The sequence below is a fragment of the Gambusia affinis genome, linkage group LG10, assembly GCF_019740435.1.
Source record: "Gambusia affinis linkage group LG10, SWU_Gaff_1.0, whole genome shotgun sequence".
In the NCBI taxonomy this organism is placed as follows: domain Eukaryota; kingdom Metazoa; phylum Chordata; class Actinopteri; order Cyprinodontiformes; family Poeciliidae; genus Gambusia; species Gambusia affinis.
The window spans coordinates 5,424,743-5,448,267 of NC_057877.1; the positions used below are offsets into that span (position 1 = coordinate 5,424,743).

Consider the following 23,525-nt stretch of genomic DNA (forward strand, 5'->3'; position numbering starts at 1 on the left):
ATAGACATAATTTTTGCCCTTTGTCTGTTTTTTTGTTTTTGTTTTTGTTTTTTGTTGAATCATGGGTTCTTTGTGATATCCTGAATAAGTTGAAATAAGGGAAATCCCACCTATTGTTGTATTTCTAACTGGGAAAATCTGTCAAAAAGAAATTGCTTTTAGCCTTTGTTAAGAAGCTGTGATATTAAACTGTGTTTAAACAATTTCTGTTCTTTTTATGGCCATATATTTAAACAATTAGGTCATTGAAATTAACTTGAAACTGTGTGTAGCCTAAATCACATGAATTTCTGTCCTCTTCCTCATAGTTTTGATTATGTGAAGCGGCCGTGTTTACTTCAGGGACAGCGGTCCAGCGGAAACGTCATCATCACCTTTTAGCAACTTGTAACACCTCCTTTGGTAATTTCCGAACGAGTTTACTTTATTGCATATTTTTATTCAATTTTAATTAAATTGAAAACATCAAGTTGTCAAGTGAAACAAAATATATTCTACTACCAAAAACTGTCTTATACAGGCAAGGTTTGGTATTGCTTTAGTGCGTGTACAGGTTCGGTTTCACTGAAGCCACTAGATGGCGGTGTTGCTGTCTTTAAATCAGTCCAGTTTCTGAGTTTAGACAGCCTGTCAGGAGACGACAGGAGCCTAAAAACTCAATATGTGCCCACGGCCGTCTGTTCTCAAACAGAGAGCAGCTCTGATCCATTTTCAATGTCAGGTGAGTTTGTTACGGTTCTTCACATTATGTGACCCAGGTAAAGTTCTCAGTAATCTGGTTACATGTGTAAAGTGTGGAGCACAATAAAACCTTGTTGCTTTAAAGGAAAAAGGGGAAAAAAAGCATAAAGATTATATGATATCCATCCATCCATCCATTTTCTAACACCCTTGTCCTTAGCAGGGTCGGGAGGGGTAGAATATATATCAGATATTACACATTCTGATATCTGATTTTATCGCTGTTTTTTCTCTCTTTATGATGTGCTCACTTTTCTCTGTGCTCCCAGCGTTTGTTTATTATTAGTTATAAGTTTTATGTTTATTATTAGTTTATTATAAAATGGATGGATGGATTCTATTTGCTCAGTCAGGTGGCATCTGAAGGCAGGTGGTTGTACAGATTTTATGTACTGGTATTCAAGTAAAGAGAAATTGATGCAAATCGAAACTACATTTCAAAAAATGTAGAAGCCATGTTTTATTCCATTTAATTTATCATAAATTCCCAATGAAAATGCAGCAACATTACATAATGCAAAAAAAAATTAAATCAGGGTTACAGGGTAAGAATCTTTTTGCAAGTGTTTGCATGTTGTGTTCATGAAGCCTATGATGTCTGTTAATTTTATAAAGTTGCCTTTATGCGTATGCAGAGTCAGAGTCCAACTAGCAAAGATGTACATTTTCTTTATGAATTTCTCAGTTTAGCATTCATAAAATCTATTAACAAATAAACATCTTCTTCCTCGTTTTGCCTTTAAATTGATTTGAATCTACGTCTGCATCTACTATGCCAAACATTTAAAGAGCCTTTAAAGTCATTAAAATGTGATTTGAATGTTGGATAATCTCCTAGTAATCTTCTGGTGTTTTGTAGCAGAGTCCTTTGACTGTCGGTTTGACCTTAACTCACTCCCATCTTTGACATAACAACAGATGACTGTAATCTTCAGGCTTTGTGGAAGTTTTGAAGACATCCAGCATGTCTCGTAAGCCTGCCTGCCCAGACTAGTCCTCCTCCCTAAGATTCATGTTGCTAAATGGAGACAATGTGGAAAAAACAATCCTCTTATGGCCCTGAGAGTCTAGATTTGTGTGCTTGAGGTCTCCGCTCAGAGGCACTTTGACCGGAGTATATTTTCAAACCTCGATATATTAGCTTTGAAAATATTGAACTCAAAAGAGCAGCTCCGATTTTCCAAGGCAGATCATGTCACTCCCATAGTAAAGTAAAAGAAATTCCACCTCCTCATATTGATCTACTATCAGTTTCAACCTGGAATAACAAGGCATTCACTGGAAGTAGGAAGTCAGACTGCTTCTAATTCTCATCAGTCACATATAAACATAAAAATTAAAACAATTTAAGATTTTAGTACAGCATTGGTGTGCTGTCAGATGTACTTTTCAAGATGAAGTTAGTCATAAATCAACACAAATTTAGATATTAGTTCATGTAAACCTGTAAAATATTAAGAGACACTCAGTGAAATGACAGAAAAACTGCAACACCCAATCAAAAAAGATAAATGTAACAGATGAACTACTAGTCTCACATTATAAAGCATGAACTTTAGTTTTAGGGCTGCATAATCTAACCATCTGGGTTAAACACACGTCTGGGATGTGCTTAAACCTTTCATTATTTTTTATTTTTTTAAACTTTTTTTCTCTCTCCAGTTTGTTGATTGCTGCTTTGAGTTTTCCCTTCAGGCTTTGCAGGCCTTTTTTAAGCTTTTGTGTGTAATTTTTGGATAAAATGGTCTACAATGACACGTCCCACAGGCAAGAGGGGAGGATAAATCTCGTTGGATGTTGTTAAATCAACTGGATACTCTCTGTAGAAAAGATACAACTTTGCGTTTTGGTCAAAGCTATACACATTTCATTTAGACTTTAGGAATTTCTGTGGGCTTGAGGATACTGAAGCTTTATCTGTTAAGCAGGGAAGGAGTTTTTAGTGTTTCATTTCTTCCTGTTGAAAAACAAGTGTGCTGTGTGTGTGTGTCTATCCCCCAACACACACACATCCCTCGCTCCCAAATCAAAACATTTTTTGGATTAATCTTTTGCTAAAATAGCAGCTACCAGGGGTATTTTTCTTTTAATGAAAAGTTTTGTTACTAGCTAAAGGCTTATGAGTGTCTTGTTTATGTTTTATCTTTTTTCTATTATTACAACCTAAGCTTTTCATTGTAGATTCTTTTGAAATATCAAATATACAGTGCAGAAATAACTTTGTTTTATGTGACTTAAAGCTACAGTATGTAATTTGTACAAATAAAGTTGTTATTTTTACATATTTGTTAAAATTATCACCATATTGTGACAGTAAACTATAAGACAGATTATCTGTGAACCGTCAATCAAGGTTGTGTACACGCTGCTCACAACCTCCCCCTTTCTCTTTTAGCCACAGCTGGTTCACCACAACAAAAGCCTACCATGTTGGCCACAAATGATATCTATCTATCTATCTATCTATCTATCTATCTATCTATCTATCTATCTATCTATCTATCTATCTATCTATCTATCTATCTATCTATCTATCTATCTATCTATCTATCTATCTATCTATCTATCTATCTATCCATCCATCCATCCATCCATCCATCCATCCATCCATCCATCCATCCATCCATCCATCCATCCATCCATCCATCCATCCATCCATCCATCCATCCATCCATCTATCTATCTATCTATCTATCTATCTATCTATCTATCTATCTATCTATCTATCTATCTATCTATCTATCTATCTATTTAGTAAAATGCAAACTACACGTTAGAAAACTAAGACTTTAGATTTACAATTATCAATTACACAAACTCCCATTACAACAAATTAAAGTTTGCAGTTCTACTACAAACTTTAATTTGTAAAGTTCCATGAGAGCCTTGAAAAAAGACACTATGAAACAACAAAATACAGGGAGGTGTGCAGCGGTAGACAGGCTATCCTGAAGAGACGTGGTTTGTCCCGTTTGCCACAGGGAGCCCCTGGCTCTCCGTGCCGCGTGGGAGACACAGATCCCGGCACTCCATAATTATTGACAGGTTTGATGTGTTCTGCGAGTGGAAAGTATGGGCGAATTGGAGTATCGGCTGTTTACCCGCAGGCCCGCCACTGTAATGGAAAGATTTAAAGCAGAGGCCACATCAGCCACCCAATGAAAAAGGAAAACAAAACTACTAGCTGTAACTCCGTGTCTCCCGCCTCCCAGCATCTCCATTTCTTTAACTCTCTGCCAGCCACACGGTAAATAGCTTACCAAGGATTCTCTTATTTAAAGACTCAAGCGAAAGCTCTGCTGTTTTATTTTTGGCTTATCCAGGAATAACACAACAACAACAACACAGACGAAAAGCGTCCTGAGGCTCCGTAGTGGCATCCAGTAGACGTTACCTTCCCCCTGTGGGACGTTCGTGTTTGGCGGGGCAGTCAGAGACTTTAGTGGGTCAGCTGAGCGTGGTCTTTGCTTTCTGCATCACTGAGCTGGGATCTCATTTGAGTCTGTTCTGCTGGGTTTGCTGAGCCAAGAGGCTGCCTGTGCCTGCGTGTGTGTTTCTGTGTACACACAGCAGTGATCATGTCCCTCAGACTGCTGCCCGCTATCGTGATGGAAAACGACGAGGACGATGATGGGAACTTCACCAATTGGATGAGTAGCTACTGGGGTCACGGAACGGACGGCGGACACTCCAGAGAGAGAAAACGTAGTTTCAGACGGCCTTCGAAAACAAACCTCGATCGCAGAGCATCACTCCCCACCGTGGTAAGGACAGGAGCAACACCCGCATGCACTCAGTTCCACTTGAATTGACTTTTTCAGAGCAGCGTAATGTACACAGAAAAACAACTTTTCATGTCTGGGCTATTTTATGACAGCAAGACATGACTTTTATTCATGTCTGCACTGTTCCCTTCCACGTGAATGCCTGATCTTTTATGACTTGTTGTAGAAAGAAGTCCTGACCTGGAATTTGCCTTGATAAATACCGCATGTGTAAGAATCACTCAGGGCCTTATTTACAAGAATGTGGGCTCTTGAGCTGGAAGCTGTTTTGGTGCTCGATGTACCAGAGAAAAAATATTTTGCTAATGCAAATGAAAGTATATTAATAGGTAGTTCTATACACAATTGGGTAGTCGTAGGTTTCATACTTCTCTTGGCCATGAGCTCAACATGTTGTTCCAAAAAAGAATTATCATAACTATAATTTTCCAATACTTGAGTATTGTTTACGTTAATAAAACAATCCCCAAATATTTGCACAACTCACCTGATATGGACAAATGACTCTTAGATAAAGGACAATGTCTGCAAAACATGCATTTGTTAAAAAAAAAAAACTTTTAAAAATATGTGGGAGCCCCCTATGAACTGAAGTCCTGGGCTACTGCCACTGGCAACCCTTTCTAAAGTCTGGCTCTGCAGATAGTAGGTATGAATGCATCGTTGTGGAACACTGGGCCCTGTTAAAGATAGTGAAGGGAGCTGAGAGAGTCTATAGAATGTAGGATGTGTTTGTTCCACATCTGACTGCTAAACTGATCTCTTTTTTTTAATCATTATTAATTATTGTTTTTTCTAAATTGATTTCTCCTGATATTCAGACGTCAAATCTTAAGATCCCAGTTGTAGGAACACTAAGCACGCCCCCTGCAGTCTACAATTCAAAATAGCTGTGTGCATTCAGTAGATAATGTAGCAAACATTGCTGATATTAATAAACTGAGGGTTTGTTGCTCATTCAGTGGCACATTGAATATCTTTTTTTAAACTTGATCCTTTTGTGTTTTAAACTATATTATATTGCTTTTTCATAGTTAGCACCTTGTTGGTCTATATTATTAAAGTTTCATCAATTAAAGAGAAACCTTCAAAAGTTTTCATGTTTACAATTATTTAGAGATATGGGAGAAATTAATGAAATACATAGAGCTTTGTTTTGTTTTTGTGGGGGATGGTGGCTAATTCTGGATCAGACTGGATGGACAATGAACCATTATGTAACCTACAATGAGAAAAACAAAGAGACGGATGGCTCATTAATTTCCTGGCTAATATTGGTTTACAGTTTTCTCTGACCTCTGATCTGATGATTCTCGAATCAACTGACTCCGATGCTTTCTGACAATTAATCAATGGAAACCCCCTCCAGCTGCTTCGGTACGTGACTCGATCACTGATCAGAAGCGGTTGTCTGATTCCTATTGTTGTTTGATCGACTGGTCCATCTCTGAATGAAATATTAAATTGATTTGATTTATTACGTTTGTGCATATGTCAGTTTGGACTTGGTCAAAGATATTTACTATTTTTTGCTTGCATGTGTGTGTGTGTGTGAGACATTTTTCTCAACAACTCAGTCCCAGTAAGTAGACTTTACATAAATAAATCATTTTGTTTTACCTGCCATGACAGATGAACTTTATTAAATGAGATTTTTGTCCAACAAGGAGCTGCTGTGTGTTATCTGACACATTCATGGTCCAAATCTGCATTGGAGCATTTAGGAAAATAGTTTTTGACATGTGCATTTTGCTCACTCAGAAAAGTGGGGATTTATTTTCTTTATTGATTATTTTTAATATTGTTATTACCAAAACTAAGACTACACAAAAGATGCTGTAAAGGTGCAAAACATTGAAACATTACATGGTTAATGAAATCGTCTACTTTAAAGCATGAAATTGTTTTTAGCTCATATTTTTGTTAGCTCATTTTAAGCCCTTAAGTGACGGTACCCCATGCATGGGACAAATCTAGTTTGTTTGAATACGCTGCCTTTTTCGCCACCAGTTAAGGGGTCAATTGAGTCAAAATTCTTAAGTGCTTGTTTTGTTGCTGTAATTTTGTGTGACCTTCTCTCCGTCTGGTTATGAATTAGTAGGTGGTGTTTGTAGCGGCCACTTGGAATAAACAGCCAGACGCAGGGAGTTCCAAACGGGTGCAGTTTAATCTTTAGACACCGTGAAAACTGTAGCATGAAATAAAAGAATACAGAATTGTTGTACATGCTTAACTTTTGTATAAAATTAGCATATTAATGTTCACACATACGAATACGTTGTCCTTAGCTCGTCAACACACAGTTTCGTTTTTAAACAAATAAACTAATGACGTTCTACTGTTTTTAAATAAACATTTATTATTATAAATCACAATTGCACATATTCATACCTCATTCTGCTTTCCAAGGGCGCTATTTTAACGATTTTCTTTAGCTTTCTTCAGGATCTAACGCTGACTCATCACGCTTAGCAAGAACAGGAAGTGCAGAACCACAAAACACACGAAGAAGAAGTCTAGCGTTATTCAAAATAAAAGCACAAATTAACCACAAGGTGTCACTGTTTGACTAATGAACAAGAAGGAGAATTTTAACATTTAGTAGCCATTTACACTCCCACCAAATCCTGTCACAATGAAAGAACAAAGTAACATATAAAGGGTAAATCAATTGAACAGGATTTCCTGACTCTACTAAATGAATATGTTTGCATAAACTATCAGGAAGTAAATGAACTGTACAAAAGTTGTTCTTCTGTTCTCATTAATTTTCCAAAAGAAGAACCAATTTCTGGATTGGCCTCTCAATAACTGAGGGTTTAGAAGAGGAATTTGACTTTCGCTCTCCAACTTGAACTTTGACTCGACGGACCAAGCCATCACTGCCTTGAACAGTTTCAACCACTCGACCTAGTTGCCACTGATTCCTTGGAAGGTTATCATCTTTGATAATGACAATGTCCTCTTTTTTCAGGTTGCGCTGAGCTGAGTGCCATTTCTGTCTCATGGAAATGTTCAATAAATATTCTCTTTTCCAGCGACTCCAGAATTGTTCAATGAGATACTGGACTCTCCTCCACCTCTTTGTGGCATATAGGTCCTCTTTGACAAACACTCCAGGGGGAGGAAGAGCAATCTTAGATTTCATCATAATGAGATGGTTCGGTGTTATGGGCTCCAATGCTTGAGGATCATTGATTCCATCCACTGTTAATGGGCTGTTGACAATAGCCATGGCCTCATATAGCAATGTCCTGAGGGAGGCGTCATCAAGTCGGCCTGAGCACTGTGCAAAGGTAGCATTCAACACGTTTCTGATGGTTCTGATCTGTCTTTCCCAGATACCACCTGCATGACTGGCAGAGGGGGAATTGAAAACAAATTCACACTGTTTATCAGTCAAGAAAACTTCTAGTAACTTGGTGTCACATTGTTTCAGTGCTTGTGTGAACTCATTCTTGGCACCAACAAAATTAGAGCCTTGATCACAGTGCAGTTGTCGCAGCTCCTCTAATGCTTATAAAGCATCTCAGTGCATTTATGAATGAGTCAGTCGACAGATCTTCAAGCATTTCGATATGGACAGCTCTAGAGTAGAGACATGTGAAAATTAGGCCATATCTTTTGCACTCTTTGCGGGCTTTCTTCACAATGAAAGGGCCAAAACAATCCATGCCACTATATGTGAAAGGTGCAGAGGATTCGACGCGTTCTTTAGGAAGGTCAGCCATTCTCTGCTTTTCTGTTGGCCTCCTAAGTTTTCTGCAAAACACACAATCGCGTATCAGCTTGGCCACCAACTTACTCCCACCAATGACCCAGAATCCATTGGTTCTAAGCTCCATTTGTGTCTGGCCTCGACCCTGATGGCATGTCTTAGCATGGTAGTGGGACACAATCAGCTTAGTAATATGACTGTTGCTGGGTAGTATCACTGGGTGCTTGACTTTAAGACAGAGAGATGACTGCTTTAATCTCCCACCCACACGGAGAAGCCCTTCAGACCAGATAGGATCAAAACTGAAAAAGCGCTGGTGTTTGGAATGTTCTTTTCACCTTCAAGCATCTTTATCTCATTTGGGAAGGCTTGTTGTTGTACAATCTTAATCACTGTTTCAGCAGCCTTTTCACGCTCTTCAACAGTCACATGTTCACTATGTCGTTGCTTTGAACCCAGTCTCTTGATTCTTGCAACCACCTTTAGAAGTGTTGTCCAAGAGGAAAACCGATTCAGGCGTTTGAGGATGTCATTACTGTCTTTGACTTCAGTTACAAGCACCTGAATTGTCTTTACTTCAGGATCACCGACAAGTAATTCTGTTGAATTGCTGGGTGTTAGGTGTAACTCATGCTCCCAAAGAAACCTCGGTCCTTGCAGCCAGTTTGTCGAATGAATATCTGAAGCACAAAGACCTCTGGATGCATAATCCGCAGGGTTTTCTGAGGTTTCAACATAATGCCACTGATTAGGATCACTGTTATTTCTAATCAGTTGAACGCGGTTGGCAACAAATATGTGGAACCTCGAGCATCATTATTGATGTACCCTAGTACAACTCGTGAGTCAGTCCAGAAAAATTCTTGATCAATCTTCAGGTCAAGTTCACATTTTAGCATAACACTGACCTTTGTAGAAACCACTGCTGCTGCTAGTTCTAATCTTGGGATACTTGTGACCTTTGAGGGAGCAACCCTTGCCTTTGCTATCACAAGACTGCAATGGACTTCATCTTTGTCATTTATGTACCTCAGGTAAGAACATGCACCATATCCTACACAACTGGCATCAGAAAAATGGTGCAGCTCTACTCTGACAATGTTGTGGAAGTCAGGGGGGTGATAACATCTTGGAATCGAGATCTCTTTCAATTTCAGTAGATCGTTTATCCATTTCTCCCACCGTGGCTTTATATCTTCTGGGAGAGGATCGTCCCATCCTATGCCTCTGTGACAAAGCTCTTGAAGGATAAGTTTTCCACTAAGGCTGAATGGAGCAATGAATCCAAGAGGGTCATAAAGTGAAGCAACGATGGACAAGCAGCTACGGCGGGTTGAAGGTTGATCTTTTAAGCTGATGTTAAAAACGAAGGTGTCGTTCTTTATCAACCACTGAATGCCGAGTGCACGCTCTGATGAGGCTGGATCCAAACCACGGGGCTCGATGGCTGCTGCTACTTCCGAAGGATCCAAGCAGGCGAGAGCAGCTTCCTTGTTTGAGTTGAATTTATGAAGCCGTAAGCCTCCTTTTTTACACAACTCTTGTGACTCAATGATCAGTTTCTTGGCTTCCTCAACTGATGGCACACTAACTAAGCCATCATCCACATAAAAGTTTTTCTCAATAAATGTGGCTGCTTGAGGATAGTTAGTCTTGTGTTGCTGTGCCAGATGTTTTAACCCAAAATTAGCACATCCTGGAGATGATGCAGCTCCAAAGAGATGAACTGCCATTCTGTACTCCTGTGGTTCTTTCTCCAAATCTCCACCTTTCCACCAGAGGAATTTAAGATAATTTCTGGATTCAGGAGTGACAGAAAATTGGTAAAACATTCTTTCTATGTCACAAATTATTGCTATGGTCTCTTTCCTGAAGCGACATAGCACTCCTAACAAAGGATTGATTAAATCAGGCCCAGTGAGCAATGTGTCGTTAAGAGAAACACCATGGAATTTGGCTGAACAGTCAAAAACAACTCTCAGCTTATCTGGTTTTCTGGGATGGTAGATGCCATGATGTGGAAGGTACCACTCTGTTTCTCCCTCAGATATTGTAGGGGCAGGCTCTGCATCACCCTTATTTATGGTTTCTTCCATGAATGTTTTGTATTGTTCATAGTAGTGTTTGTTGGCCTTTAATTTTTTCTTAAGACACTGCAGGCGAACTTGGGCTAGTCTTTTGTTGTTCGGTAGATTAGGCGGATTGCTGCCTTTGAATGGGAGAGGCATTTCATAATGCCCGTCATCCTTCTGTGTGATGTTGTTACTGAGAAACTGTATAAAATTAACATCATCTTGGGACACATATTTATCTTCGTAGCTTCTCTCCATGAAATCCGATTCTAAGGTCTTTAAAATGTCAGTCGCTGATGGGATTGGTAGCTCCTTTACTGAGAGTCGATGCACAAAGCTTTGACTTCCTTGTCTGTCTAGGTGGGGATTTGATGAGCCTATTATACTCCATCCTAGTTCTGATCTTTGTGCAAAGGGTTGGTTTTGGTCACCTGTTATAACTTCAAGTGGAGCTAAAGCAGCTGGACAGTCGTATCCAATGAGAAGCCCTACATCACAGTCTTGAACGGGTGGTAACTTATCTGCCAAGTTTCTGAGATGAGGCCACATTAATGCAGTTTCTTTCGTTGGGATGTACGACTTGTCCACTGGGATAAAATCTCTGCTGTAAGCTTGATGTAGTTGGATGCGACTCTCAGAGTTAAGTCCTCGAACTTGTAGACCATGAACACTCTTGCTGGAAATGATTGTGTCGACAGCAGTCATAGTACTGAGCTTCAGCTTTGTTGGATGAGAATCCACATTCAGTCTGTCAATGACATCTTCTAACACAAATGTTGAGTCACTTTGTGTGTCCAGCATTGCATATGTTAGTATTTCTCTATGTGGCTCTTGTAGTGAAGACACAAGTACTGGTACAATACTGGTGGTGGCAGAAGTATGCTGTGTTGATGTATGGGACACAACTCTGTGTGTTTCTTGGCTTGAAGGTGGTTCTGTGGAAGTGGAGCTATTTGTTGTTGTCTCCACAGGTTTTTCCTTCCTCTCTTCATGTAAGCAGGTTGGATGACGACGTCTGCATATATTGCATGTGTGTCGTCTCTTACAATCCTTGGTCACATGACCTCTTCTCAGGCAACCAAAGCAGAGCCGATTTTCATGTATGAATGTCCTTTTATCTTCAACACTCTTTGAAGCAAAAGCGGGACACCTGGTGATGCCATGGTCCTCACTTTTACAAACATAGCACAGTGATTTTGGTTTACAGCTATTTGTATCTTGTGCCCCATGACTGAAACCTTTTTGTTGTGCATTTGTGTTGAAAGTTTTGGCTCTCTTTGGGGTTCTGTCATCTGCAAACTTGAAATTGCCCAACAGGGGTGAGGCGATGGGATTACACGCTATTTTTGCCTCTTTGCTCAAAAACTCTGTGAAGCATTTAAAATCTGGATAATCACCTGATTCATCAAGTTCATCCACTACTATTCGACTCCACTTGCGAACAATCCATTCAGGTAATTTTTTGAGCAACTTATGGTTTTCTTCACAGTCATTGAGGATAGCTAATCCCTTGACATGTGGAATTGCTTCTTTACAGCCTTGGAGGAAGTCAGAAAACTCACGTAGTGCAAGTGAGTCATTTGCATTGATCTTTGGCCATCTTGCAAGCTTGTCACGAAAAGCTTTCTGTATAATGAAAGCGTTGCCATATCTGTCCTGTAAGACTTTCCAAGCACCAATGTATGCACTTTCTGAGTCACGGTAGAAGAAACCTTCAACAGCTTTATGCTTCTCCAGCAAGATAGTTTCTGAGATAAAACATCTTCTCACTAGCTGGGAGGGGCTTTCTGTCAATAAGAGTCATAAATGACATTTTCCAATCAGTAAACCTTAAAGGATCTCCACTGAATACTGTGGGTTCAGGGACTGGTAAGCGACTCATGCTTAATGAGCTGGCAATTGCTTCAGCTAGATTGGATGTCTCTGGATTTGTTGTCACCTCTGGAGCTGATTGGTAAGGCTGGAAAAATGCAGCATCTGGATTTAAGCAGGGTTTATCTCTAGAGAAGACAGGGTTAGTTCTGTAATTAAGATCTTCAACTTCTTCAACATTGCTTACACAGCGTTCAAATTCATCGTATGCTCTCACACGAGCTGCTGCTACAGCTAGTTCCTTTTCTTCTTTTAACCGCTGCAGTTTTGCTCTTTCTTGATCCAGTTGTTGTTGCATTTCCACTTCTTTTTGCTTCATTTCTGACAGCATCTTTGACTCTTTAAGTTTCCATTCGTTTTCTAATTTTTGGAGCTGTGCTTGTTGTGCTTGAATTTCTTTTGTGGCCTTTGATTGTTCCACTTTAGCAGCAAGCTCTGCTTGTGCATCTGCTTTGTTGTCATTAGTACTAGATGAGTTGGAATGGCTGCTTGAACTCTCTGATGATTTAGATGAGCTTACAGTTTCAGTTTGAGTGTGACCAAAGATAGATCCATATTCATCTTTGTTTAATGTTTCTCTTACTCTTTCTTTCTCAAGATGACTATTATAATCTTTATCAATAGTCTCTGTACGATTGTTTATGAGGTCACAAATTTCTTTTGTGAGCGTAACACAGGCTTCCATCCTTTTGACAATCTCTGCTGTGGTGTTACTGTTATGTAGAATGGGTTCGTACTGTAGTCTTACAGCATCATATTTTGCTTGAATGGTTTCCTGTAAATCATTGAGTTCTTCTAATGTACAGAGGGCCTTTAGTTTTTTCCTACTTTCTCTTGCCACCCACTTCCAAGAATCATAGACCTTGTGGAATGTTTTCTCACGTTTTTTGTTCTCTTGGATGTGCATCTCTTGGCCTTTTTCTGTTAGTTTTCTTTCTCTGGAGCTAGACCTGAGTGGCATGTCTACAGCATTATCTGTTTTCTCTGTTGGAAGTGACATTTTTTGCTTTCTTCAACTGCTTTGGGTTCACTGAAGACACACTACGCCAATTCAGTTATGTTGTGAGCTTGTTCATGTGATGGTCCACTTTAACTTTATGGTTTATCTTGCCTGTGTGAGATCATTGGTCCGACTGGAGACAGCTGGCTTCCAGAAAGGATGGTGTCAGCTTCACTGCCGAAAGATCTGGTCTCTTGCGGTGAGTTTTCACTGTAGCGGCCACTTGGAATAAACAGCCAGACGCAGGGAGTTCCAAACGGGTGCAGTTTAATCTTTAGACACCGTGAAAACTGTAGCATGAAATAAAAGAATACAGAATTGTTGTACATGCTTAACTTTTGTATAAAATTAGCATATTAATGTTCACACATACGAATACGTTGTCCTTAGCTCGTCAACACACAGTTTCGTTTTTAAACAAATAAACTAATGACGTTCTACTGTTTTTAAATAAACATTTATTATTATAAATCACAATTGCACATATTCATACCTCATTCTGCTTTCCAAGGGCGCTATTTTAACGATTTTCTTTAGCTTTCTTCAGGATCTAACGCTGACTCATCACGCTTAGCAAGAACAGGAAGTGCAGAACCACAAAACACACGAAGAAGAAGTCTAGCGTTATTCAAAATAAAAGCACAAATTAACCACAAGGTGTCACTGTTTGACTAATGAACAAGAAGGAGAATTTTAACATTTAGTAGCCATTTACAGTGTTTCTTTAGTCCCTTGACTGTTACCCCAAAAATGTTTACATGGGTATATGAATTAGCCATAAATAAAGGCAAGATAGATACATGGAGTCACTTTCCACAGGATTTTTTTTTTCATATAACACATAAATATATGTTTTAATGTATATTTTGCCTTTTCTAGGGATGCACTGTTTTCACTTCCAATGCCCATACAGATATCTGAGGTTTAGTGTTGTCTCATAACGATCCAATACAGAAAAACAGTGCTGAATTGACTTAAGACATTTTCCTGTGTTTTTTTTTAAACACAGATGTAAATGTACTCAATTACAAATTTATTTGATAACTTTGCACACTTAAATACACCAATAGTTTTACAAACATGTAAAAACAACACAACTTCAATTTGTTCAGTGGGTGAAATTAGGAGCACAACGTTCAATGATAAATAAACAAACTGACAAAAATGCAATGGCAATAAATAGTAAAGCATGACGTTGCTCAAAGTACAAAGCATAGAAGTAGACTGAATAGATCTGCCCTTATGGATCGGGTACATTGTCACAGGTAATCAATCTAGAAATTTTTTTTAATATCGGGACCGATACAGATATTAATATCGGATAGGAGCATCTCTAGCTTTCACTAGTAAAAGAGATTGTGTGATATAATTCCTGAGAAGCAGCTCAGTAAATTTTGTTCATTTTGCTTGGAAGTAAAGCACCATTGAGCTCTGACATAACTTAGCTTTAGTCAGACAGAAAAACATCGGGGAGCCGAATTAAACGTAGAATATTCACCTTACATCACCTTAAGGAATACTTGCCTTGCATCTCACAGCGGTCAGATTATAGCTAATGAATTAACTGGCTAAACTGAGTTAAGAGGTCAGCTATAATTAGTTGATGTTATCTAAGGACATTAGTAGCAGAGTGGTTTTCTCATTTATTGAAACTCTCACTGAGGCTCTTTGTATTTTCAGCAAAAAAAAAGAAAAGAAAAGAAAAGAACAAATCCCGCAATAACACCCGTTTTCTCTTCGTTTGTGTGATGCACAGACACAACTGGATGCCATGAGGCAAAACAAGATCCACACAGCGACCAACGCGCCCATTCCCAAAACGAGGGACGACAAGGGGGAGGTCAGGCCTCACCAGAGGGTTCATCGCATCTCCTCGGACGAAAACCGGCCCAAGACTGCCGTCACGGAGAGCCGCATCACCTCCATCCCAGAGATCACTGAGTCCTTCCAGAAGAGGCTGTGCTTCACTGACAAGAAAACCATGTGTCTGGTTAGAACTGATGTCTATGTTGCATAAAGAATATTATTTAACTTCTTGATTAGTTGTTTTTGGTGAAGCCTGTCGGGATTAAGGAGTGCTTAGAGGGCATTAAGGTTCTGTTATCTTAATGTGCACGCAGGATAGAAGACATGTGAGATCTGCATGATGTAACAACAACAATAAAAAGCTCCTATTAGCAGAACTTTCAGTCCTAAGTAAGGAGTTTCTGGGGAATCTAAATGTAACACTGTAACACTAATACAGATTTGTGACATCATTGTCCTCTCCTTGCGAATGGAATCCCTCACATGTCCCTTTGTAGTTTTGTATAAAAGTATCAGAAACAAAAGAGCTGCTGACACTGACGCTGAAAATCTCGTTCCTCTTGATGTTTCATAGAGCGATAAAGACAAGACATGCCTGATTTGCCATGAAGACATGTGCAAGAATGGAGAGGGAGTTCAAGAACTTCGCTGCACACACCGCTTCCACAAAGAGGTAAGAGGTCGTGTTCAGGACAGATCCACCGCATACTTCCTGTCTGTGTTCAACGTGATCCCAAGCATGCCACAGATCAGATCTCAAATCTCAATCCTGCATGCGCATGACGGGGCCTGGTATGAAAACAGCGACCCAGTAGCTAATGACTCTGTAGATGCATGGAGCGTCCTCACAAACCGTTGACCCCCAACTTGGCGTTGACTGAGTCTGATGTCTCCTTCTGATGGGTGCTGAAGGAAGCCCGGCGGCTAGAGGCGAGCGCGCCGCGCAGAGGCAGCGACACAGTGGCCGGTCTGTTCAGGAGACTGACGGAGGAGAGGAGAAAGTCTGTGGATGGGTGGATTTCCTCAGCGAAGGAGCAGCTCGCCCCGAGTCGACAGCTTTCCCTGCGAAGGCATCGCTGAAATCTCTCAGAAGGGCGACATCTTTTTTTATTTAGTGATTCCTACAATGATCAGGAGGATTCCTTCTTGCTTTATTTCAGCGTGTCTGAATCTGCAAATCCTGAAAATGTCTCCTGAAAGCTGACCTATGAGCTCTTTGGGTTTGGTCAGATTTTGGTGTTCTGGTTAACCTCTTCCCCTTCACAGTGAGGCACTAAATTTGCAGTAGTGTAAAGGTTTGAATTTACAATTAAAAGCAATAAGTTGTCAGAGAATCACTTAGTTTTTGTGACTGTATGTAAATAAATGTGGTCATTTGAGTTTAATAATATGCAGTATTAGCTGTACCAGAGGGTTTTGTAGTCTATGAGCTTGAAGAGATCCTTGCAAAAGTCTTTAAAGTGTTTGAACTTTCCATTTTGTCAAGTTGCAACCCCAAAATTAAATGTATTTTCTTGGGATTTTGTGTGGTTGGCCCACAAAAAGTGAAGCAGAAGGAAAACGATAGTGATTGAAGGGTTGCCCTGTATTTATCCCAATCCATCATTTCATTATCTATTAGTAGCTTCTTTGACCCCGTTTAAAGAAAACCTTATTCAGGGTGATGTACAGTGATAGTTTCTCGCATCTGAAAGCATTTTGCGTGAAGCAAGCCTCATTTTGGTCATTTCTGACTGGAGCATCATTTTTTCTTATGATTGCTGCGTTCCCTGCATGAACCTGCAGCAAACTGCAAATGAGTCTTCGTGGATTTCTTTTAACAATGTCTTCCTTTTTGCCACTTCTCCATTAAAGTCCAGATTGATGGTGTGTACAGTCTGTGCTGCTCTCCAGAGTTACTGTGAAATCTTTCCTTGGGTATAAATACTTCTGCAAGCTACAACACCTGGTGTAAACATTGTCTGTCAACTTACACTTTACATTAAAGAAATGCATGAAGTAGGTAAAACATCTGCATATGTGTATATGTATATTTGAGTATGCTCAGACATCAATGTACTTTAATAGGTGACCCTGTTTTATTACAATCCAAGTGTGGACCTTGAAACCAGAGTTGCTATTGTGTTAAATTTCTCAGAACTTTGGATTATTTTTCTAGTGAGACTCCCAGAAATAGTTTTTGCGGCATTAGTGGCCCGTATTTTTTGCGAGGAGAGCAGGGAGAGGGGGGAGGACATGCGGTGGGGGTCGCCGGGACTAGGAATCGAACCCGTGACGTCCGCGTCGATGACTGGGGCCTCCAACCGTGGGGCGTGCTAACCCCCTGCGCCACCACAGCACTCCCCTGCTTTATCCATCTTTAAACACAGGAAACTGTTTTCTGAGGATCTCACAGGAAATGACATGCTGCCATGAGAACTTATGTGTATAAATCACCGACTCAGTTAGCCAATAAATGTGGGTGACGTTCCCGTCTGTTCTGTGGTGTTTCAGTGCATGGAGCAGTGGCTGTGGAAGAGGCAGACATGCCCCACGTGCCGCGCCCACGTCTCCGTCTTAAAGCCTCTCTACTGGTCTTCGTCCCGCACCACTGTCCCTTGACGGCCCTTGCACTTGCATGTTTATCCCTGTGACCTCCCAGCCGCTGAGACCTCCAGCACGTCCCAACTACTTTCCCTCTGCATGGCGACCCACTTCTAGATTGTCTTCTCGTCTCGGAGCGGCCCGGATCCTCCAGCTAGCAGACAGACTTTGCTGCCGAGCAATGAGATCTGAGGAGCTCACGTTTCGGGAGAACCTGCGGCCGTACTGGTCGGTCAGAACTGCTTACAGCAAAACTAAAGGACACACTAAGCGAACTCAGCTCCAGACAACAGGCAGCTTATTTGTATGTGTAACATCAGCTGAAACAAACTCCTACGAGGGAGGCTAATTCACAAAGGTTTTACCTCAATTTGTCATAAAAGTGGACTCTTAAAATTGCTGGTTGGATGAAAAACAAGATATTTCTGGTTATCTTGATGTCTCAGTCCTGGTTATGCCAAAGAACGACTGATTTGCCACAACAGCATAATGAGTGTGGGTTTTAATTAAAGATGATAATATCAAACGTGAATATTACCAAAAAGTAAGCAGAAAAAAAAAGTCCACAACTTGAATTGCTAAACAAACAGAAAAATGAATCAACCCTGTCAATGGGTCTAAGAGAGGGTGAGATGGACAGCCATGCCTGGACACATAATCCCACTGTAAACTTGCACAAAATCAGAGACCGAGACTTGGGCAAATAGTGGAGAACAAATCAGATTTAATGAGCATCTGCAGATGGAGAACAGCACAGGCAGATTAAATCTGTCAGTGAGCTCTGAACAAGGTTACAGAGGATGCATCTTATATACAGATGTTTGCACTAAACATGGGTTGTGGCTTTGCAAAAAGAAACAAAGGAATGATACATTTCTAGAAATTATTCAGAGGTGCGAAACTAGTTCCTGCGCACATTTTTGCATAAATGTAACCACAGTCGTATACCACAAGATGAGCTTCCTTGTCTTGCTTGTATAGACTGTGGCGTGACTTCTGCAGAGACAAACAACTTATCTGGTCTTAACAACGGAACCAACACCTTTTAATCATCTTCACACATAAAATTCTGAGAACTGCTAATAATGAAACAGCATGGTTAATGCAATAAATGATAAAACGTGATTAAACAATAAATTTCCTTTCAAAATTCCTCCCTTTTGTTCCATAAGGAACAATACAATAGCTAAAATTTATGTGAATATAATGCATGTTCTGACAGGAGAGACAACACAATAAAACATCATAAATTAACCTTCCCAGCTGGTGTGGTTTGAGTTATTTCAATCACAGGTTGTGTTTGGAAGGCTGCTGTTTTTGTGAGGGACAGTCCTTTGATGGTTTAAGCAAAGGCAAAGAAGGTATAATAAAAATAGAAAGTAAAAGGTATTATTTACAGGTGTTCTATGTGTCCTTTTATGGGGGTGGTCATTCGGGGCGCTCCAGTACAAACCTAACACCTTCTTCCCGGAGGTTCTGGAACTGGACATAAGTTTCAAATAGCATTTGCTGGACCTTGGGGTTTTCGAAAACATTTATGAGACAAGGTAGCTTCAGGTGTTGAGTCTTATGGACATGGTGGTGCCTTCAACATGGTTCATTTCAGCAGCGGTGGCTTCCTCTCCGAAGACGTTCTTACAAGACTGTGGGGCTCCGGTGTTTTGAAATGTGTTTCTTTTTTTTCTCATCAGGTTATTGTTGGAAAGTCCTTGTAGGGAACGTGACTTCAACCTGCTGATGTTGTAGAATCGTGGTGGGGGTACTGTCATAGGCGGTGCTGGAGGCTCGAGTTGGAGTATGATGATGGCCGAGATGAGGAGGACCAGCATCCCAATGGTTCCTCCCAGGGCCGGCAGTTTCAGCAGTCTGGTGTTGTCATGCTGTCCCTGTTCGACGTTGCGTCTACAGGGTGGGCCTAAACCTAAGGTGCTTGTTAAATTCCTGGATTGGAGTTAGGGTTGAATCCTTGTCCTTTTTTTGGATTTCTTTAGTGTGGGCAGAACCGAGCCCAGTGTCCTCTCTGTCCACAGTTGTAGCAGGAGTCGCGGGAGCTGTATGTGTAGGGGCCTTGGTTTTGAGGTGGGCCTGGAGGACAGCCACGTTGTTGGAGGTTGATCAAAACCTGTAGTAGTCTTGGGACTGCTTGGTAAAAGGCTAATTGAGCATCTTCCATCATCTTTTCCTTTTTCTTTTGCTCTTTTTCTTTTTTGTCGATGAACTTCTTGTATGCATGAGTGGCATGGCTTTTCATCTTAGTAATACGGGGTCCTTGGTCCCAGCCAATGTAGGACTTCTTTACAGCCTCTCTTATTGGTTCTATTAGTCCATCTAAGAAGTTGGTGCACAGAAAATATTCAAATGGGGTGAGGTGTGGTGCGTCACGCCAGCCTTCTTCTTCCTGTAGTCCAGAGTAAATTTTAAAAACTTCTAACAGGCGTTGGAAATAATCATTTGGGGTCTCGTTGGCTTTTTGCACACACTGTCTGATGATATCACACTGGGATCGAGTGGGCAAGATTTCTTTGATTTTGTTCAGGAGTGCAGTCACTGCAGCAGCGTAGGGGGCGTTGTCTTGGTCATCGTAGTTTGGGTGGACTAGGCGGACTGTGACATCGAACAGGTCAAGTAGTTTTGCGGTGACATTGATGCCATACATGCACATAAAAATTATTTTCAGTTCATGGAATGAGGGTCTTATGGTCTGAACCAGAGTCAGGAGGGCAGCTGAGATGGCGACGCCACCTTGTTCCACAGGTGGTAAGTGTTTTTTAGAAATATCGATGAGGATGTCTAGGGGCATGACATAGGAGACCAATTGGGGTCCATTGGGTCTTTTCTCCATAATAGGAAAGTTGTGCAGGTGGCCCTCTCAGCAGCCTTGATGGTGGAGTGCGTGGTCAGGAGCACCTGGTAGGGTCCGGTCCAACTCGGGCGGTTCCACCGCTTCCTCCTGGAACTTTTGACAAACTCAAAATCTCCTGGCTGCAGTTCACGCAGCGGTTTGGTTGCTGGAGTGGGTAACCCTCGCAGGACTTACTGCCTGATAGTTTTCAGCTGATCTGTAAGTGAGATGCAATAGTTAAACATTTTGTCATCACATGTGATTGTATCTGGTCCTGGTGTCTGCGGGGGTCCCAACCTTAGGTTAGGTGGTCCTGCAAAGAGAATTTCAAAAGGACTGAGGTGATGTTTCTGGCGGTGGTGCATGTACATGTTCATGAGTGCTAGTGGTAATGCCTGGACCCATTTTGAGAACAAGTCTACTGTTACTAGGCAATATTTTTTGTTTTCTGCTGGGCTTAATTTGATGAAATCCATCATAATGTGTTGAAATGATGCCGTGACTACAGGCTGCGATCCCTTAGTGTGTAATTTGATCCCTTTTGACATATTCAGCGCAAACTACACAGCTACCACAGTATTGTTCTGCTGATTCCAAAATATTGATGGTAAACGACTCGGTCTATTTCTCTTAGCATACCTCCATCTGACACATGGTCTGAAAAAATGTTTAGGCGGTTACCGTTCGATCCAACCCATACCTCGTTGATGAGCGCAGCTCCGAAGGTTTTCCAGGTAGTTTTTTGGTCTGGGGTAGCAAATTTTTGGAGCTCGGTCAGGGAAAAGTCAAGTTTCCGTGCAGAGAGGTAAGAGGAGGTGCTGCAAGGTTGTGCGGCTGCCTGCTTTGCGAGTTGCAGCGTTTCCTGTTGAAACTGGGTATGTTGAGGGGATGTGGGCTTGACAATTAATTATTGCGACACGAGAAGGGAGTGTCACAGCATCTAGAAGTTGAGAAACAAATTTGTGATTCAAAATAGGTGTGCCATCAGACGAAGGAAATTTCTTTGTTTCCAGAGGGCACCAAAATTGTGGACGACACCGAAAGCCTAACGAGAATTGATGTGTATGTTTTTCCTGCAGCCAATTGACAAACACGAGTTAGCTCTATCAATTCACAAGCTTGTACAGAGAAACAATGGCCTGAACCCTTTTTCAGTAATTTGTGTTTTTGCATTAAGAGTTGTTCTTTTAAGCTCCTATGTTAACTAAAATAATTATTTTCACTGGTATTATTTTTATCAACCAAGTTATTCATTCAATTAAGTATATTTTTTATTAAATGTGTCTTACTTATTAAAGTTAAGGTGCCTCTCATCTCCAAGCTGCACTTTCCTCTTACAGGAAGACGTTGACAGGAAACACCACCCACAAAGTGCAGACGTGTCGCAGCTCATTCCGTCTTTTAAACGTATTTCTGCCCAGCAACTTATCTTTGTGCAGACACCTGGCTGCTGACCAAGATAGAATAATATCTGCACCCATCTGTCTAAACCGCCGGTCTAAACTGTTGAACTCTTGGGGTGTGAAGTGAATAAGTGGTTACAGGAAGCCACACTTTACTGTGTGCACAAATCAATTGGGTCATGATGTTCCACTTGACCGTTGCTCTAAGAGGTGTTGTTTTTTACTTCTAGGAATTGTTTTCCCGCCACCTAGGCGTCTAAAGATATATATATATATATATAAAAACTGATGTTGTGCAAAATGTACGGAGAGAGTTTGTCTGACAGCGTCTGGCTTCACACATCCTCTCCCCTGCACAGGTTTTTTCAGGTTTCTTGTTTTTTTGTTTTTCTCTAATAAAGCTGTGTTTTTGTTCTGCTTTTAAATCCTGGTCATACTGCATTTTTCCTGGGGGTTAACACCTAATTTCATCGGGGTCAAAAAACCCATTTTTTGGAAACACAAATTTATCATGCCACTGTGGCAAATACTGGACCACTGTGTTTCCATGTAATCTTTGCATGTGTTCGACCTCCGGAACACATGCAAAGATTAACAATAAATTTCCTTTCGCACCACCTAGTGGTACTACAGAGGAGCCTGTTAACCTGGTGTGCATGTTTTAGGTCTGTGAAAGAAAGAACCTATAAATGCACAGGGAAAATGTGTAATAACTACAGCTAGCGCCAGCTAGTGCTTATCACCTAGCTGGTAAACTGGTTAGCTTACATCTTGTAAGAACTAAAGTCAATAATACAAATAAGTGACATTCACATCAGCGTTCTTTTATCATCTACACTCTTTATTTTATCCTTTGGAAGAGGTTCAGATCAGTTTGTTGTTCATTTCAACATGGTGGTCTGTGAATAATAATGAGGCTCTTTCTAGTCTTTTCTATACGCACTTTTGCTAACTCCTCAGTAAGGAAAGAAGCTACTGGCTGTTCTGAACGTTGTTACAATTTGTTACATAATGGCTGAAGTGGGAGAGATAAATAACATAATCAAAGTGACAATAAGGGAACATAAAACTCCCTAGATATGAAAAGGTTAGTCATGCTAAGTTATTTGGTTTAGCTTTCTTTGATCTGGTTTGATTTTGTAGTCTATGGTCCAACCAACAGGAAATTAGAGCAAGATTTTATTTTTAAAATCGTTTGACTGCACAGGGATCAGCCAATGGCAGCTTTTTACCTGCCTGATAGAACAAAATTGACAAATGTTTTTTAAACCAATTGTTAATTAAAACTGGCCAACTTCTGTTTTTAAAAGACAAGCCCAAAATTCAGGTAAAAGGAAAAGACCAGCAGTTTTTAGAGAGTACTACCATTACTATCATTAAGGTGACATGTTTCAAATACTGACTTTGCATAGACATAAATTACCATAAATAACTATATGTTTCTGTAGCAGTTGCGGAAGAGATCACACAGGAATCAAGCTCTGCGTGGGTTATTCCTATAAAACAGTGTGGGACACACTCAGCCACGGGGTTTGGTACACACAGTCAGTCCTGCGGCCCAACAAGCACATTTTGGAGGGAAAACTTTATACAAGCTCTATAAACGTAACAATATAATTGTAACCAACCCCAAAGTTTTGCTTAAAACATTAACATTACTTTTTATGCAGAACAAAAGCTGTGAGAATTATTTTTAACATTAT

At 40.5% G+C, this 23,525-nt stretch overlaps 1 protein-coding gene and 1 long non-coding RNA gene across 3 annotated transcripts; one reads left to right on the forward strand and one right to left on the reverse strand.

Moving 5' to 3' along the window:
- The first annotated feature begins 3,848 nt into the window (after nt 1-3,848).
- On the forward strand, nt 3,849-18,191 carry lnp1 (leukemia NUP98 fusion partner 1). Of its 2 annotated transcripts, none has more exons than XM_044129727.1 (4): nt 3,849-4,505; nt 14,945-15,178; nt 15,569-15,667; nt 17,488-18,191. In XM_044129727.1, exons 1-4 carry the CDS (start codon nt 4,320-4,322, stop codon nt 17,593-17,595), a joined length of 627 nt encoding a protein of 208 aa, XP_043985662.1. In that variant the 5' UTR covers nt 3,849-4,319; the 3' UTR covers nt 17,596-18,191. The 2 variants fall into 2 exon arrangements, with proteins under 2 accessions (XP_043985662.1, XP_043985661.1); XM_044129726.1 differs by lacking the exon at nt 17,488-18,191 and adding an exon at nt 15,907-16,646.
- Nucleotides 6,627-7,738, reverse strand: LOC122838786. Its single transcript, XR_006371953.1, has 2 exons — nt 6,918-7,738; nt 6,627-6,714 (listed from the first exon to the last, which is right to left on the reverse strand). It is a non-coding gene; the product is annotated as an uncharacterized LOC122838786 (long non-coding RNA).
- Nucleotides 18,192-23,525: the final 5,334 nt, after the last annotated feature.

What these genes read in the sequence shown, in the direction of transcription:
- lnp1 (XM_044129726.1), top strand. Translation starts at nt 4,320, where the DNA reads ATGTCCCTCAGACTGCTGCCCGCTATCGTGATGGAAAACGACGAGGAC. An exon ending in GAGCATCACTCCCCACCGTG is followed by an intron (nt 4,506 to 14,944) that starts GTAAGGACAGGA and finishes TGTGATGCACAG; the next exon opens with ACACAACTGGATGCCATGAG. An exon ending in ACAAGAAAACCATGTGTCTG is followed by an intron (nt 15,179 to 15,568) that starts GTTAGAACTGAT and finishes GATGTTTCATAG; the next exon opens with AGCGATAAAGACAAGACATG.